This window comes from Cyprinodon variegatus, unplaced genomic scaffold, assembly GCF_000732505.1.
Source record: "Cyprinodon variegatus isolate N-32 unplaced genomic scaffold, C_variegatus-1.0 Scaffold693, whole genome shotgun sequence".
Taxonomy (NCBI): Eukaryota; Metazoa; Chordata; class Actinopteri; order Cyprinodontiformes; family Cyprinodontidae; genus Cyprinodon; species Cyprinodon variegatus.
Genome location: NW_015151146.1, coordinates 265,836 through 279,385, shown reverse-complemented (window position 1 = coordinate 279,385; position 13,550 = coordinate 265,836). Strand labels below are relative to the sequence as shown.

Sequence of the window (13,550 nt, the reverse complement as noted above, 5' to 3'; positions counted from 1 at the left end):
TAATATCCTGAGTGCTGTAATCTGCTCTCCACGGCTGACCCTCCATGTGCCACTCTCACTGCTAACTCCACCTTCTTAACTCCCCTGAAAATCCTCTACATCATATTTATGTAAAACCAGCCGTTAACTCCTCGGCGCTCTGCGCCTTCACCTGCTGCCAACAGGGTTTGGCCGCTCTGGAGCCATAATGCATCACTGTGATGTGTGCCTGTGGCCCCCTTTTTATTTATTGATCTGCCCCTCGCTATTAAGACATCCTGCAGATGCTCCCACTTGAAAGCCCAGGGAAACTTTTGCATTATTGAAAAATAACCAGCGCACATCAATGTGTGTGCTGAACCCCTTCCACGGCCGTGATGCTTTGTTGACTAATTGTCTCATCTGTGTAAGTGCTCCCTTGTGTTTTGGCTCGGGATCATTCTGATAAAGCGTGTTATTATCTGGCGGTTATTGCTCTCACACCATGCTGACGTTTTATTTCTTAATCTCACATCACCTGCTTCAGTTTCTGGCTTTTTCATGTGAGTTTCAGTCACATATACACTCAGAGACACAGCTGTAATGCTTAAAGTCAGTCATTTACCAGGTGGGGAACTATCTCTCCCTTTCACTCATACCCACATTTTTGTTTACTGACATTAGCTGGCTCTCGGGTATCAGCGGGTGATGTCACCTCTCCATTTGGTCAGGTAACGTCAGCCTTGTTTATTTTGTGTCGTAGAACCGAAACTATGGTGGCCTTGTTTAGTTAAGCTGCAGGGCTATGGAGGAGGGTCAGAGCCCGCTGACGCTGTGTTTACACTCGATACAAGCCATCTCTCCCTCCCTTTCTCTGTCTCTGTAGGGCAAAAGCCTTATTTTTTGCCCTACTCTATTTGTCATTGCCACATTCAAAGGCGACTAAAATGCAGGATCCCTCCGAGGATATTTTCTATTAAGTTAGCATAACATAAACATTAGATGCATTAATTTCTAAGGGACTGGGAGATAGACATGGAGAAAGATATCTTTCTTCTTATTAAATGATGTTTGTCTCATACATGTGACTTTTTAAGAATTTTGCTCATGTAGCTATGGTATTTTTGATGAAACAAAGTAGGTCTTTAGCTGCTCTGTTAATTGGATTGCCGACCTATAAAGATTTGGTATCCAAAAGAAGCCCCAATCACTGGATTGTTCCAGTAATTGATTTTTTGTAAGTAATGATTTATTTCAAACACTGTTCTTTTTTTGTAGCATATTTCCTGGTTACAAAAATACAAAGGGGATTGTCAAATGAAGTTTAAAAATTTGGTTAGTATTTGAGGGAATTATATACCACGCATGTGTAGTTACACAAAAGGATGCTGCTTCAAGCTCGCTGCCAAGGAGTCGAGGTAAGTTTGAACTTTTGCCAATTTGTACCACCATTGGCATTTCACTTCTTGCGTCCAAGAATTAAGAACCTCTGTTGCAATAATGAAACCATAATTAAATTTTCCTGAAACAGCTGGCTGAGAATGTACCCATATTATGCAGACTGACTTCATTCCTGGAAACATAAAATTAAAAACGGTGTACATAATCATTACACGTTGATTTAATTGTTCTGGAAGTTTGGTATTTTTTTTTTATTAATTATGTAGATATATGTAACACAAATTCGGAAATTCTATTTAAATCTTTTTTTTTTTATAGAATAAGATTTCATAGGAGTTATGGCAGTTCATTAGGCAGTTTATTAGGACTGTTTCTAAATTACTATTAGTGGCAAGCCATGATATGGTTGGTGTGTGTTTTCTAGCATCCTATTCATACTACATTTTTTCACTTTTCACCCTATAGTGTATTTGATAATACATCATGTACAATCTAAACTACTTAGCTTGATCAAATGTGAACTGAATACATTTTCTTAGAAAAGAGATGAATTCATTATTTTATTGTTTAAAACAATACAAAGAAATCCATACATTTCCAAAGCTTTTCTGACAATAAAAAAGTCCACCTCCTTACTAAATGAGCCTAAAATGTAATCAAATCAACCAGTAGAACCTGGAGTGTACTTTTCGATGAGATAATCTTGTAAATAGGTAACTAAAAGTCATACTTTTACTCTGTTTATAAACAAAAAGCAATTGGAATCCCAAAGTCTTGAAGAACAGGATATTGTATATAGTCTCAGCCCGTTAGTATAATTTGGCTTTCATTTAGTGGTATATAACAGACATACTGAATTCAGAAAGGCAAAGATGATGTTCCCAGAAAGGGTGTAATGAACTCCACTTTGTCAGTCCCATTTGGTTCTCAGGAACTGAACAGTGCGGGTATTGAGTGGAGGTGTTTCATTCAAGGATGAATCATTATCTTGCTGAACTAAGATGAAAAGCTCTCTTGCAGGCAAACTAATGCAATCCCCTTGACATTTCAAACACCTTAACGCTGGCTCCAGGGGCAAAATGTGTGTGGACTTGTGCTCTGAACTTCGTGTTGCCTCAGAAACTGCAGATGCTGTGACATTGGGTGGAAATTGCTGCAAACCTGAACGTTGTAATTTTACAGTTCCCATGTGAAGGAAAAAAAAAGACACAGAACTACTGTTCAACGGCACTCCTTTATTACGTTTCTCTCACCCACTCAAACAAGGCTATTACCATCCGTTCAAATGAAATCCATAGCCGCTTTTCATGGAGCCATCCCAGATTGGGAAGTTGCCTAACGTAATAAATATTACAGATAATCATTAATGTTTACAGCACAGCAGATGTTACATTGTCCGCAATGAACGGGTGTGTTGTACAAAAGAGCATTTCAAATTTGAACCAGATAGTGGGAAATTAGGAGCAGGTCTACAAACCATCTGTTCCAGTGAGGTTTTGCTTGCCGCTGCATTTGAATGTTTGCTTTGAGAGACAGAGGGGAAAGAGAGCTGCTTTGGCAGATATACAGTTATTTACCCAAAGAGGCCTGGCTCATGCACCGTCTAATAGTGACTGAGTGGAGATAAAAGCAAATTCTATGCCACGTAATGCACCATCCAAAAAACTGAACAGCCACAGTCATTAAAAGTAGGATATGGCAGCTCCTGTGGTGGAAATTAAAGCTGGAACTTCAATTAAATAACCTTGAGCAACACCAGAGTAATTTTTGGGGTAGGTTTTTATAAAAAATAAAGCTCTCTATTGCTGTGCATCATCAGTACAATGCCACAGAATGAGCTCTAAATTACTGAGACAAATGTATAACAAAATAATTTCTAAAAGGTTCCATCAGGGGTATGAACAAGCAGCTAATGAGAGGTTTTATGTATGAGACAGTGGATTTGGTTCTCGCCCCCCTCCTTTAATAAGCACCCCTTGTGTGGTCATGTCATGAATAGGGGGAACTGAGGCCTCTGCCATTTCTGTGGGAACTGTGACTACATTAAACAGTCATTATCCCCAGAGGCCCAGGCTACGTTTTATCTTTCAGCTCACAACTTAAGTAACAATGAAGTAACCAAAGATTGAGAGATGATGATGAGGGGATTGCCTTAAAGTGCAGCTTTAAGGCAAGATGTTTTTTTTTCCATTGTGGAAAGATCAGGACACATAAACTTTCCCTGGTATCTGGAAGTGACAGGGCAGAGTTCCCCTTTTCCGTCTCCTCCCTGAAAATCTTTAGAGAAAAACAATTATGCTCTAAACATTATTTGGTGTATTTTCTATGAAATTATGAAATCCTCTCTGGATTTTAGTTTTAGCAAGTGCAGGATTGCTTTAAAAACAGAAATTGATGAGAGCTCTTTGTTTAATCTTTCCCTCCCTCATGCTGCAGGAGTAAGAATTAAATTATAGGGAAGTTAATCTGACTTTGGCACAAATCTGACCTTGGAATATAATCCCCAATAGAGCCAATAATTTCCCCCTTTAAACAACTGATGTCTGTTTACTGAGGTTAAATCATGGACAAATGACTTATAGCAAAGGAGCTCACTTAAATAAAAGGTCATATGCCATTTTTATAAGAAAACTGGAGTAATTACTGGAGTACCGCATAGTTATTTTTTTTCTTAAACTGTGTCCATCTCTGCTGCAGCAGGCAGCAAACTTTTCAGTTTTTTAGGTTTTTACTAACTGCTGTCTACAAGGGTTATAAATACAATGATATTATGTTTAATATAGTGTACACAATTTATAGGCTTCAATAAAAAGCAATAATATATTTTGAGTTTAATCCAGGTCAGGGAGAGCTGATTTATGTGGAATATACAGGTTTATGACCCCTTGATTAAACCCCATGAACAGAGAGTGACCTCCTGCTGAAGGATAATGTTTATATGAGTCAAATAACCACGATTCTGATGATGAAGCAAGATTCTTTTTTAACCCATCATTTTTCAAAGCAGGTGAGAACACCACTAGATAAAAGAAGTATGAATTGTTTGAGAGCCAAAAATATAAAGCTATTTCATTAATTTTGCTCATCATGAATTTTATTTCAATGGGATTGCTTATCTCCAATAAATGATGCATACAATCGGGAGATGGTGTAATTATTTTAGTTGGATCAGTGGTTATCAGGTATATTTCTTAAAGTAAACTGACATAAACAGGAACAAACATTATAAACATGAATGAATAAATATTACAAAAGAAGACACTGATATGTACTAATAAGTTCTTGGATGTGAAATGGGTTGCTTACAGATATGAAATGGAAGAAGAGGACTGCATAAGGGCAGCAAACATAGTGGGAATGGTATTTCAAAAATGTTTGATACCCAAGAAGACCTTAATACAATAATACCATCCAACATTACTGTTTTACATATTAGATGTTATGTTATGAGGTGCCGAATGGCTTTTGGTTTGTGGGCTTTCTAATATTTTTGTTTTCAATCCTAGTATTATTGTTAACAATATAGACAGAAATGTGATAAACGAGTTTTGTGTATTTGTTTTCACAAGCAGTAGAAACAAAAGGCAGATATGAAATGTTAATGTGATTGCTTTTTCATTTTGATTTGTTACAGAGAGAAATTACTGTTGTTTTATTATTCACCATTTCCCAGTAGTGTTATAAAATATCTGAAAGCGGCTAATTTCAGTACAATCAAGCTTTTGCGTTTTTTTTGTGATCGGGACTTCTTCCAGTGAAAGCTGCCTTCCCGTTCTGTATTTTCCTGGACTTCGTCCACATGCCGTAAGAAAGCTGAAAGCTGTTAGGTCCCAAAGTGCCATATGCAAACAACACAAAGCACATGCTTTCCCTCTCCGCCTGACAAGCCAGGCTTTATTACAGTTCAACGTTTTGTGCTCAGCACTGTGCTGAGACCTTTGGAGTCTGTTGCTATCAGTACAGGGCCAGACGGTACAACAGCTGTTTTAATGGTGCCCCCTAATGTCCTCTCTGATCCAAGTCAGCTCACCTGGTGTGAATCAGGTCTCTTTTTTTACATACTGCCAGGTTTAACATATCTTTACATTTGTTGCTTTTTTCCAGTTGATTTTCTTTGCAGTGATAGGCCTTATTTCTCTATTTATCTGTCTTTCTCCCTGTTTTTTATTTTTGCGTCTGGCAGCTCTTTGTGAAGCATCTTGCCTCAGGTGCATTAGAGCATGACTGTCCCCCCAGTCACCCTCTTGTCTGTGCAAGAACAAAGCTACAGCACCACAGATGATAATGCCATCCTGGCTCAGACCTGCAGCTCACCTACAAATCTCCCTGAAGCTCCACCTTTCTCTTTGTTCCATGTGCTTCTTTCTGCAGTTTTGCATCCATGCTACTTTGCCTATCTTCCTCTCAGAGTGCAACACCTCGCACCACTGGTTCCCCAAAGCCTCCAGAAATCTATCACATTAATACCTCTTGCTCCTGTAGTGTATGAGTTCTTAGCAGCGGAGTACATGATTCTCAGAGGAGGGTCTCAGTGGGCTTCTCTTGTTTTTGACTAAGTGGTTTAGGACTGCGTGGCTGTTTGCAATTATGCTTCTTTCTTTGGTTCACATTGGTTTGACCTCAATTTATGGTAGTGAACAAGATTGTATAGTATATATAGTAATATTTCATTTGAACGCCAAACTTGCTCAAAAATATTATACTAGGCCAAAAACCCTAAATTAATACAAAATGGGGTTTTGGAGTCTATTAGCCATGCCCTATTTAAAAAAGCTACTTTGTCAAGTTACTACAGTCTCAAAATTCCATAAATAAAAGATCTTTAAAAGCTAGACATTATTCTGGGATCAAAAGTATTTAAAAGTCATATAAGAGAAACTCAATGACATCTATCAGTTGGAAATGTGGGTTTGAAAGATACATTTCTAAGGTTTGGGTACTAAAATAAACCACATTAAACAAACACCGATGTAGAAAGCATAGAGCAGTGCCAGATCATCTCATGTTGTCGGCCAACCTATTTTTCTCCAAGCGCTCATCATCAAATAATCAAAAACTTTACATTAAAATCCAAGAAATTAAAGGCCACCATCGTTTTGGGTCTATAAAACACTTCTAAATGAAACAAACAACAAGAGAAAAAACAAATATTGATGATCCCTAAGACTTAGGAAATCATTTAAACTTTCTCGGAGGGTTAGAATCGGTTTCTTTAAACCTGATATATCCTAAAAACTTGAATCATAATTTGAAAATCATCATTATACTTACTTGTATTTTTTTTTATTTTATATTTTTTCGATCTGAAATAAATAACTTTGATGAAAAAACATAAACGTAATCAAAAAAGTTGAGGAAACAAACAAATATGGCATCATATTTGGGAGAGGGGAGCTGCAGCTTCTGTCTGCCGTTAGTGTTTTAGCTGCAAAAAACTGTTGAGATAAGACTACCCCCCCCCACCTCGCTCCAACTTGAGATTAAACTTTAACTAGTGTCGCCCAAAGGTAATTTGTGTTTGCTGCTTCTGCAAATATCAGACTACAGTTGGCGTAACTGGTAATCTAACCCATGATCAAATGGGAGTAAAGCGTTGCCCTGGGCTGTTCGAGGACACAGGTGGTTCTGAAGGTACACATGACAAGGTTGCCAGTCCTTTCTGTCAAACTGTATTAGTGAATCAATCTGTCATCAGAAGCCCTTTTCTGATGTGTTCAGACGGAAATGAAAGATGATGTGTTCTCAGCAACTTCAAAAGGTTGTCAGTTTGTTTCATATGATTTGAAGTCTGCTGCAAAGGCAGGTTTGACTGAAAGTATATAACAATAGATTGAAATTGCCTCTCAAAATGCACTGCTCTTCATCACAAGCAAATCATCCTGACGGTTATACGCTCACTGTAAAATGTGGTAGTATAAAAACAAGAAAAAACAACTCTGTTTATCTTAATAGTTTTCCACCCAGTGTCTCCATCATTTCCTCTCCTTTGTGCTTGAGTTGTGACCCAATGTCCTTCGGCTGACTACCTGCTGTTTTTACAAGCAAAAAATCTTAACATAACGGCAGCTGCCTCTGAGATAGTTTGATGCTGCACGCTCAAAACGCCCCTTCTCCACTCTGCTTCATATTATTTAGTTTTGTCTCAAGATTGACAAAACCGGATATTATCGTGGAGAAATGAATCTCTTTTATACGCGCTTTAAATCCCCCTGTGGAAACAGAAGTTAGCGATTATCCTTCACTGCGGTGTCGTTACCCGCTGTTAAAGAGCCACTCAGTTTGTGGCGTGTATGTTAAGGCCTTGGCTCATTCGCTTGAGACATATTTTCTCTCAGTTCACGACTCACGGTTTTATGAGTCCGGGGTGATTAACGGAGAAAATTCCATCCATTCTTCCTGTGGGTCCTTCCCTATCCATAGGAGATAATTATAGCAGTGGATGGTTGTAAATACGAGCAGCAGCCAGGGGCTGTCAGATGAGGATATGGGACATCAACAGCTCTCACCTAGAAAGGGACATAAATCAGAGCCTGGGAAAACAAAGATGTGTTGAAAGCAACAAGGGGCTGAGGCTCTGCAATGGCACATCAGTTCTGATACCATTCACTGTAAAGTCCAGGTTCAGAATTTACTGAGATTGTAAAATAAAACTGGACAACATTGTTGAGACAAAGGTGAAATCTTTAAGATTAAGATTTTCAGCCCCTAATTGGGATAAAAAGAGATGATTCTGCTTCTGAACGAATGACATCATTTAATCAAACTCCATAAGCTTGTTTTATTCCTAGTAAATATTTGATTGACATGAAGGAAATTTAGTCCCTGAAAGTTTTCAAAAACATGAGCTTAACACTCACAGTTATCAGAAGTAGGGTTTGAAATACATAGCTTCGTAAAAATAAAAAAATTACAGCATAATTTTTCATCACATATCACATGTTGCAATGATTAAAATCTTTTGTTGCATCAAAATTTAAAAGTTGACTAATAAACTACACTTAATCACAAGTGCGAAGAGATTCCAGACTTATTCCAAAAATACTATGTAAAAGTAAAATCAGTTACCCAATAATGCAACACTATGCAGATGCTCTGTCTGCACTGATAGATAATTACTCATCTTAGCAGGTAAAATGTAAAAATGGTTAAAGTAAAAAGGAAGAGGGACCTATCTTACTAATAATCTTGTGATAAATTTGTTACCGAAGGGGAGCACTTATTAGTGGGGCTTTGTAGTTACAGCATAGGGTAGTTGCTGTTAACTATGCAATTTGATAAAAAGGAAAATACATTAATGCAAAAATAGTTTGTGGGCGGAATCACAGTGGGAGAAATGATTACAGTATCCTTCATCTCACAACTAGTACGGTATACAATAGTGTATCATATCCTTTTTATCTATGTGTGTAGCAAATGATGCGTGTCATGGTAAATTATACTGTATGCATCACACAAGCTTTCGTTGTTACATCCACCACAGAAAAAAAAACATGTTTTCAGATATGCATACAATCATGTGGACCTTACTTTAATTTAAGAGTTTATGTATTTCCTATTTTTCATGTTAGCTATGAGAAAAGGGGCTTTGTGTCCTAAAAACTTCTGTCAAAAACAAGATTGCCTGTTTAAAAGTTCACATAAAACAAAACGAGTGCACACTCATAAAGGCTTCAGTTATATCTGTTGTATAGCTATTGTTACAGGGGCCAATAAAAGTATGTTTATTTTTTTGAAGTGTTTTGGTTGTGGGAATATGCTGCTGCAATAAAAGTAAAATATAAATGTACAAACAGAAAAGATAGCATGAAATAAGTTGTAAGGAACAGATGAGATTAATCATCCATTCTCACCAACTAATTGTTTTTCTTTTTGCTACCAACCTCGCTACAGACATACTCAGAAAGGAAGTGGTGTGTGATTGTTGGGTTTTTATTATAGCTAATGCGTGCTTTCTTATTGTTTTTTGCACGGACTCCACATTGTGTCTTTTAATAGGAGCTCCAGGCAATCACTGAGGTATTTGTGTGCAAAAAGTAATTAAAATTACAATGGGCTACCCGGTGTGTTGCTGTGCGGAATGGAGGGGAGCACGGCTCTCGATGACTTGGCTCCAACTCTCTGCCCTTGTACTTGTTCATTAGTGATGCATTGGCTCCTACTCGACCCGCCCATCTCATCAGAAACTGGAGCGTCGCAGACAAAGACAGGGCTGTATGGATGTACCCATTATGATAATAGCATGTTCCATACTTTTTCCACTGAGGTGTAGGGATAGATATGTGTAGCACAAAGGAGTTTTTGGCCTTATCTGTGAGGTGGACTGTGAGTATGCATGTAGAACCTAGGAGGCTAAACTGACTCTTTGACTTTCAGTGCATGTCCTAGCTATTGACTGAAGAGCTTGTGCTTAGCCTTGCACTCTTGTTAATCATAATTAATTTTCCCCCTCTCTGTCTATGTCTTTCTTTGTACAGCTGCAAATGGACAGAGTGTACAGATGGACTCCAGCAAGTCTGGCTTTGTTGGCTCACAAGTGGAGCTGCGCTGCATTTTCGTCAATAGTAACCCACCTGTGAAGATCTCCCAGGTCACTTGGCAGAAGCTGGTCAACGTCACCAAGCAGAACGTTGCCATCGCCAACCCGGCCCTGGGTGTGTCTGTCCTGCCGCCTTTCAAGGAGCGGGTGGCCTTTAAGCAGGCGGAGGTTCGCTATCGCCCATCACTGGAGGACACCACCATCGTGTTCTCCAATCTGCAGCTCTCTGACGAGGCAGCCTACATCTGCGAGTATACCACATTTCCAGCAGGCAACAGGGAGAACATGGTCAACCTGACTGTGTTTGGTAAGAAAACATTATGGGCATAATATTCAAAGATCCAAATTAAGGGGGGGGCTAAATTGCACAGACATGCATAGCGGTTTTGTTCCACCCCATAAAAATGAACCGATGGCATGTTTAATGGCACAGCAACAATAATGAAGAGGTTCTAAGTCATGTAGTTGGGTGTAATAATGATTATTAAAAAATAATAATCATAAAACCTAATAATTACATTATTAATCCATTTGCAGTTGGTAAATGTTGAAATCTGCACATCATTCACCCATATATTGTAGTGGTTTAGTCATTAGCCCATTATCTACATATTGATGAAGGCAGAAACGCAAAGAAAAGGTTTATACCTGCAGTCTGCTGAATGCAAATCACTTTACATCTTCTTTGAAGATCTGCTCTTTCTTTAAAAACTATTTTGCACCTGAAGATCCATCATCATTACGATTTATTTCTCAACACAACCCTCTGGAGACATAATTAACATCAATATCAGAGTGTGAATTCAAAGTTAATGCTCATTTTATGTATCTTATTTAAACTAAATGGTCCTACTGGGTAGTGTTCTGTACTCTCATCTCTTGAATTGGCTTAACGATATAGATATTTTTTATTGTGAATCTGTTTGAGTCGGTTAAGTTCAGTGTGCATCATCTAGAGTCAAACTCTCAAAGACATAAGAACACAAAAAATCAAATTTTTCATTCGATGAAACAAACTTGAAAAAAGGAAATGCATTCAGACCGCAGCCTTCCTGCTACTGCAAGTTTCAACAAGTTGTTAAACAAATATATCTACACCTGAGCATATTTTGCAACTGTCGCTTTGAATAAGATGAGTTGTAATGCAGGAAAAGAAACTGGTAAAACATCTGAACATCAGTTAAGAAGTCATTTCTTCAAACAACTTTTTGCTTATCTGATGAGCCCCATCTGTTATCTTAAATTTCCACCCAGTTGTACTTTCAGTATGACATAAGACAGAAACTGGGCATTTTTTTTTTTCAGAATTAGTTACCAGGGAAAACAAACATCCTCCAGATAAAGGAAAACCAAAGTCGGCTCCTTAATGTTCCCCTGTGGCAAGCTTTGTAGTAAAATGATTTGTATCATATGGAAGATCTCAAGTCAGATATTTCCTTACCTTTTTGGCCTGGTCTGTGGTATAAAAAGACCCAAATGCACATTGACATCCCTTAAATCTTTTCACATTTTGTCATATGACAAATAGCAATTTGGATGATTTTAAATAGAATCTGTGTCTGACGAAAACGGATGAAAATGTGTTTTTTAATGCCTTAATTGGCCATAGAAAATGATGTAGGCAACCAATTACCATCAGAATTGACCTGACAAGCAAATAGAAGTAATCATTTAACCTCACAAGTAACACAGCTGTATGGTGAAGCTCTTTGTGGTTTGTCAGAAAGCTCTGCTCATCAAATGATATGATGATGATTAAAGAAAAATCTAGCGTCAGAGATAAAGTTGTAGAACATTTTAAATCAGTTTGAGGTCAATGATATATGATATATAGGAATATCTTAAGCTTAAACATCTCATATTAATGTCTGATATTAGGGGTCAGTATTGGCATGTATGTTGCGATACGATACGTGTCACAATACTTGGGTCACTACATACTACTATACAACATTTTACAGAGCTATTAAAATTAAATGTATATAAAAAAGCAGGTGCTGTATAATAGAATCAGAATCTATACTGTTTGGGGTTCGAGCAGTTCCAGGTCTCCTACTGTGACTACCTCAACCACAGAAATGGTGCTGCAGCACACGGTGCTATCTGCCACAGTGGCGGTGTAGAGGTAGCCCATTTCCCCTCATTGTTTTAGATTAAATGCATTTTTGTTAAACCAGTAGTGGGAACTGAAAGATCGGTATTATATTGGGCAGCCAAAAATCACAATATATCTGTAAATACATTTTCTCCAAACCCCTATTTGATGTGTAACCTGAAAACTTACCAAGAGACAGCAGTCCACCTCTGGTGTAGGTTGCTGGGAAGATGATTAAAGTTAAAATCATACTTTACTTTAAGGAAAAGGTGAAATCTTGAAGGACATGCATCTTCCAACAAACCATAAGCTTGAACATATTGCCACACGGTCTGTTTAAGTGAAGTATCAAAATATTCATGATTTAGAACAATAATGAACACAAATATATGGCACACTTTTCAGCTCTTCTTTTTGTGGTGAAAAATAAAATCATGAATCATCTTCCTTCTATTTTCCAATAAAGATCTTAAGAAAATTGAAGGTTGTGTTTGTTATGAGAAAAATGCTGAAAGTTCAAGGAATATTTAACCTTCACCAGGCGTTATAACTGTGCTGTGCTGCAGTAAATGTCCGATGTAGTTGAACCAAATTTCTAACCCCTGTGGCCCAATCCATCTCCTAGGCTTTTATCCCTCTGCAGGACATACTGTACATGTTGTGAAAATCACACTCTTAATGTGATGATGGGCACGTTAACCCTGAAACCAGATTATAAAACAGGAAGCCACCACAGATGGCAGTCAATAAAAATGAAAGGTGAGACAAAAATCAATAAGGCCACTTCAGAGTGTGTGATTTGGTTCAAACTGTCACACCTTGCAAGACAAAAAAGCTGTGTTTGAGATGTAGTTAATCTTAAAAAGAGAAGTTTTGAAAGGGTTGTTGGCTTTTTCTGATTAGAGAGTTAATTAGTGATTAAGTGCTAGTGTATTTTCTATTGAATCCCAGTAAAAAGAGAAAAAAAAAACACTTGACTTGAGTAGTTTTCCCCCTGAGCACTTCTTGGCAGCTCTGAGCTCACATTTCTATGCCGCTAAGCCTCCCAGGACTTTTTAGGCAACAACATCTCCATGAATATCAGGAACCTGCATGCAGATAACCAACCATCACTGTTCAAAGAGGCTTCGTCTTTGCTCCATTTCAGTTATGCATTCGCTTAAACTCAACCCTTCCTTTTGATGTACTGAAAGTAGAGTGCTAATTGGCAACCCACAAAGGACTGAAATTGGATGACTGTGCATCTGGATTGGCGATTGCAGCTTTGACAACTCCTTCGCCTTTGAGGAGTAGAAGAGGATGGATTTAACACCATTTTCATTCCAGCCCTTTAGTTTAATCTACTTCATAGATGAAACTGTTGCTCTTCTTCCTCACTAAGATTTTTTAATTAAGATCCACTGATCAGAGTCCCATGTCCAACTTAGAGTTTACGGTCATGTGAGGCTTTGATATGTTAATGATGTTTTCGCCAATTGTAATTTCTCTGTTACAGCTACAGTTTCTAGCATTTAAACAGTTTTTTTTTTCTAGCTGTCCTGCCATAAAGGTCTTTTATGC

The 13,550-nt window shown here is 38.0% G+C and overlaps 1 protein-coding gene across 1 annotated transcript in view; it reads left to right on the top strand.

Moving 5' to 3' along the window:
* Nucleotides 1-13,550, top strand: part of pvrl1 (poliovirus receptor-related 1 (herpesvirus entry mediator C)) — a 107,729-nt gene that overhangs the window by 61,227 nt on the left and 32,952 nt on the right. The window contains exon 2 of the mRNA XM_015394552.1: nucleotides 9,834-10,202. Within this exon, the coding sequence (XP_015250038.1) occupies nucleotides 9,834-10,202 (369 nt within the window). The remainder of the gene's footprint in view (nucleotides 1-9,833; nucleotides 10,203-13,550) is intronic.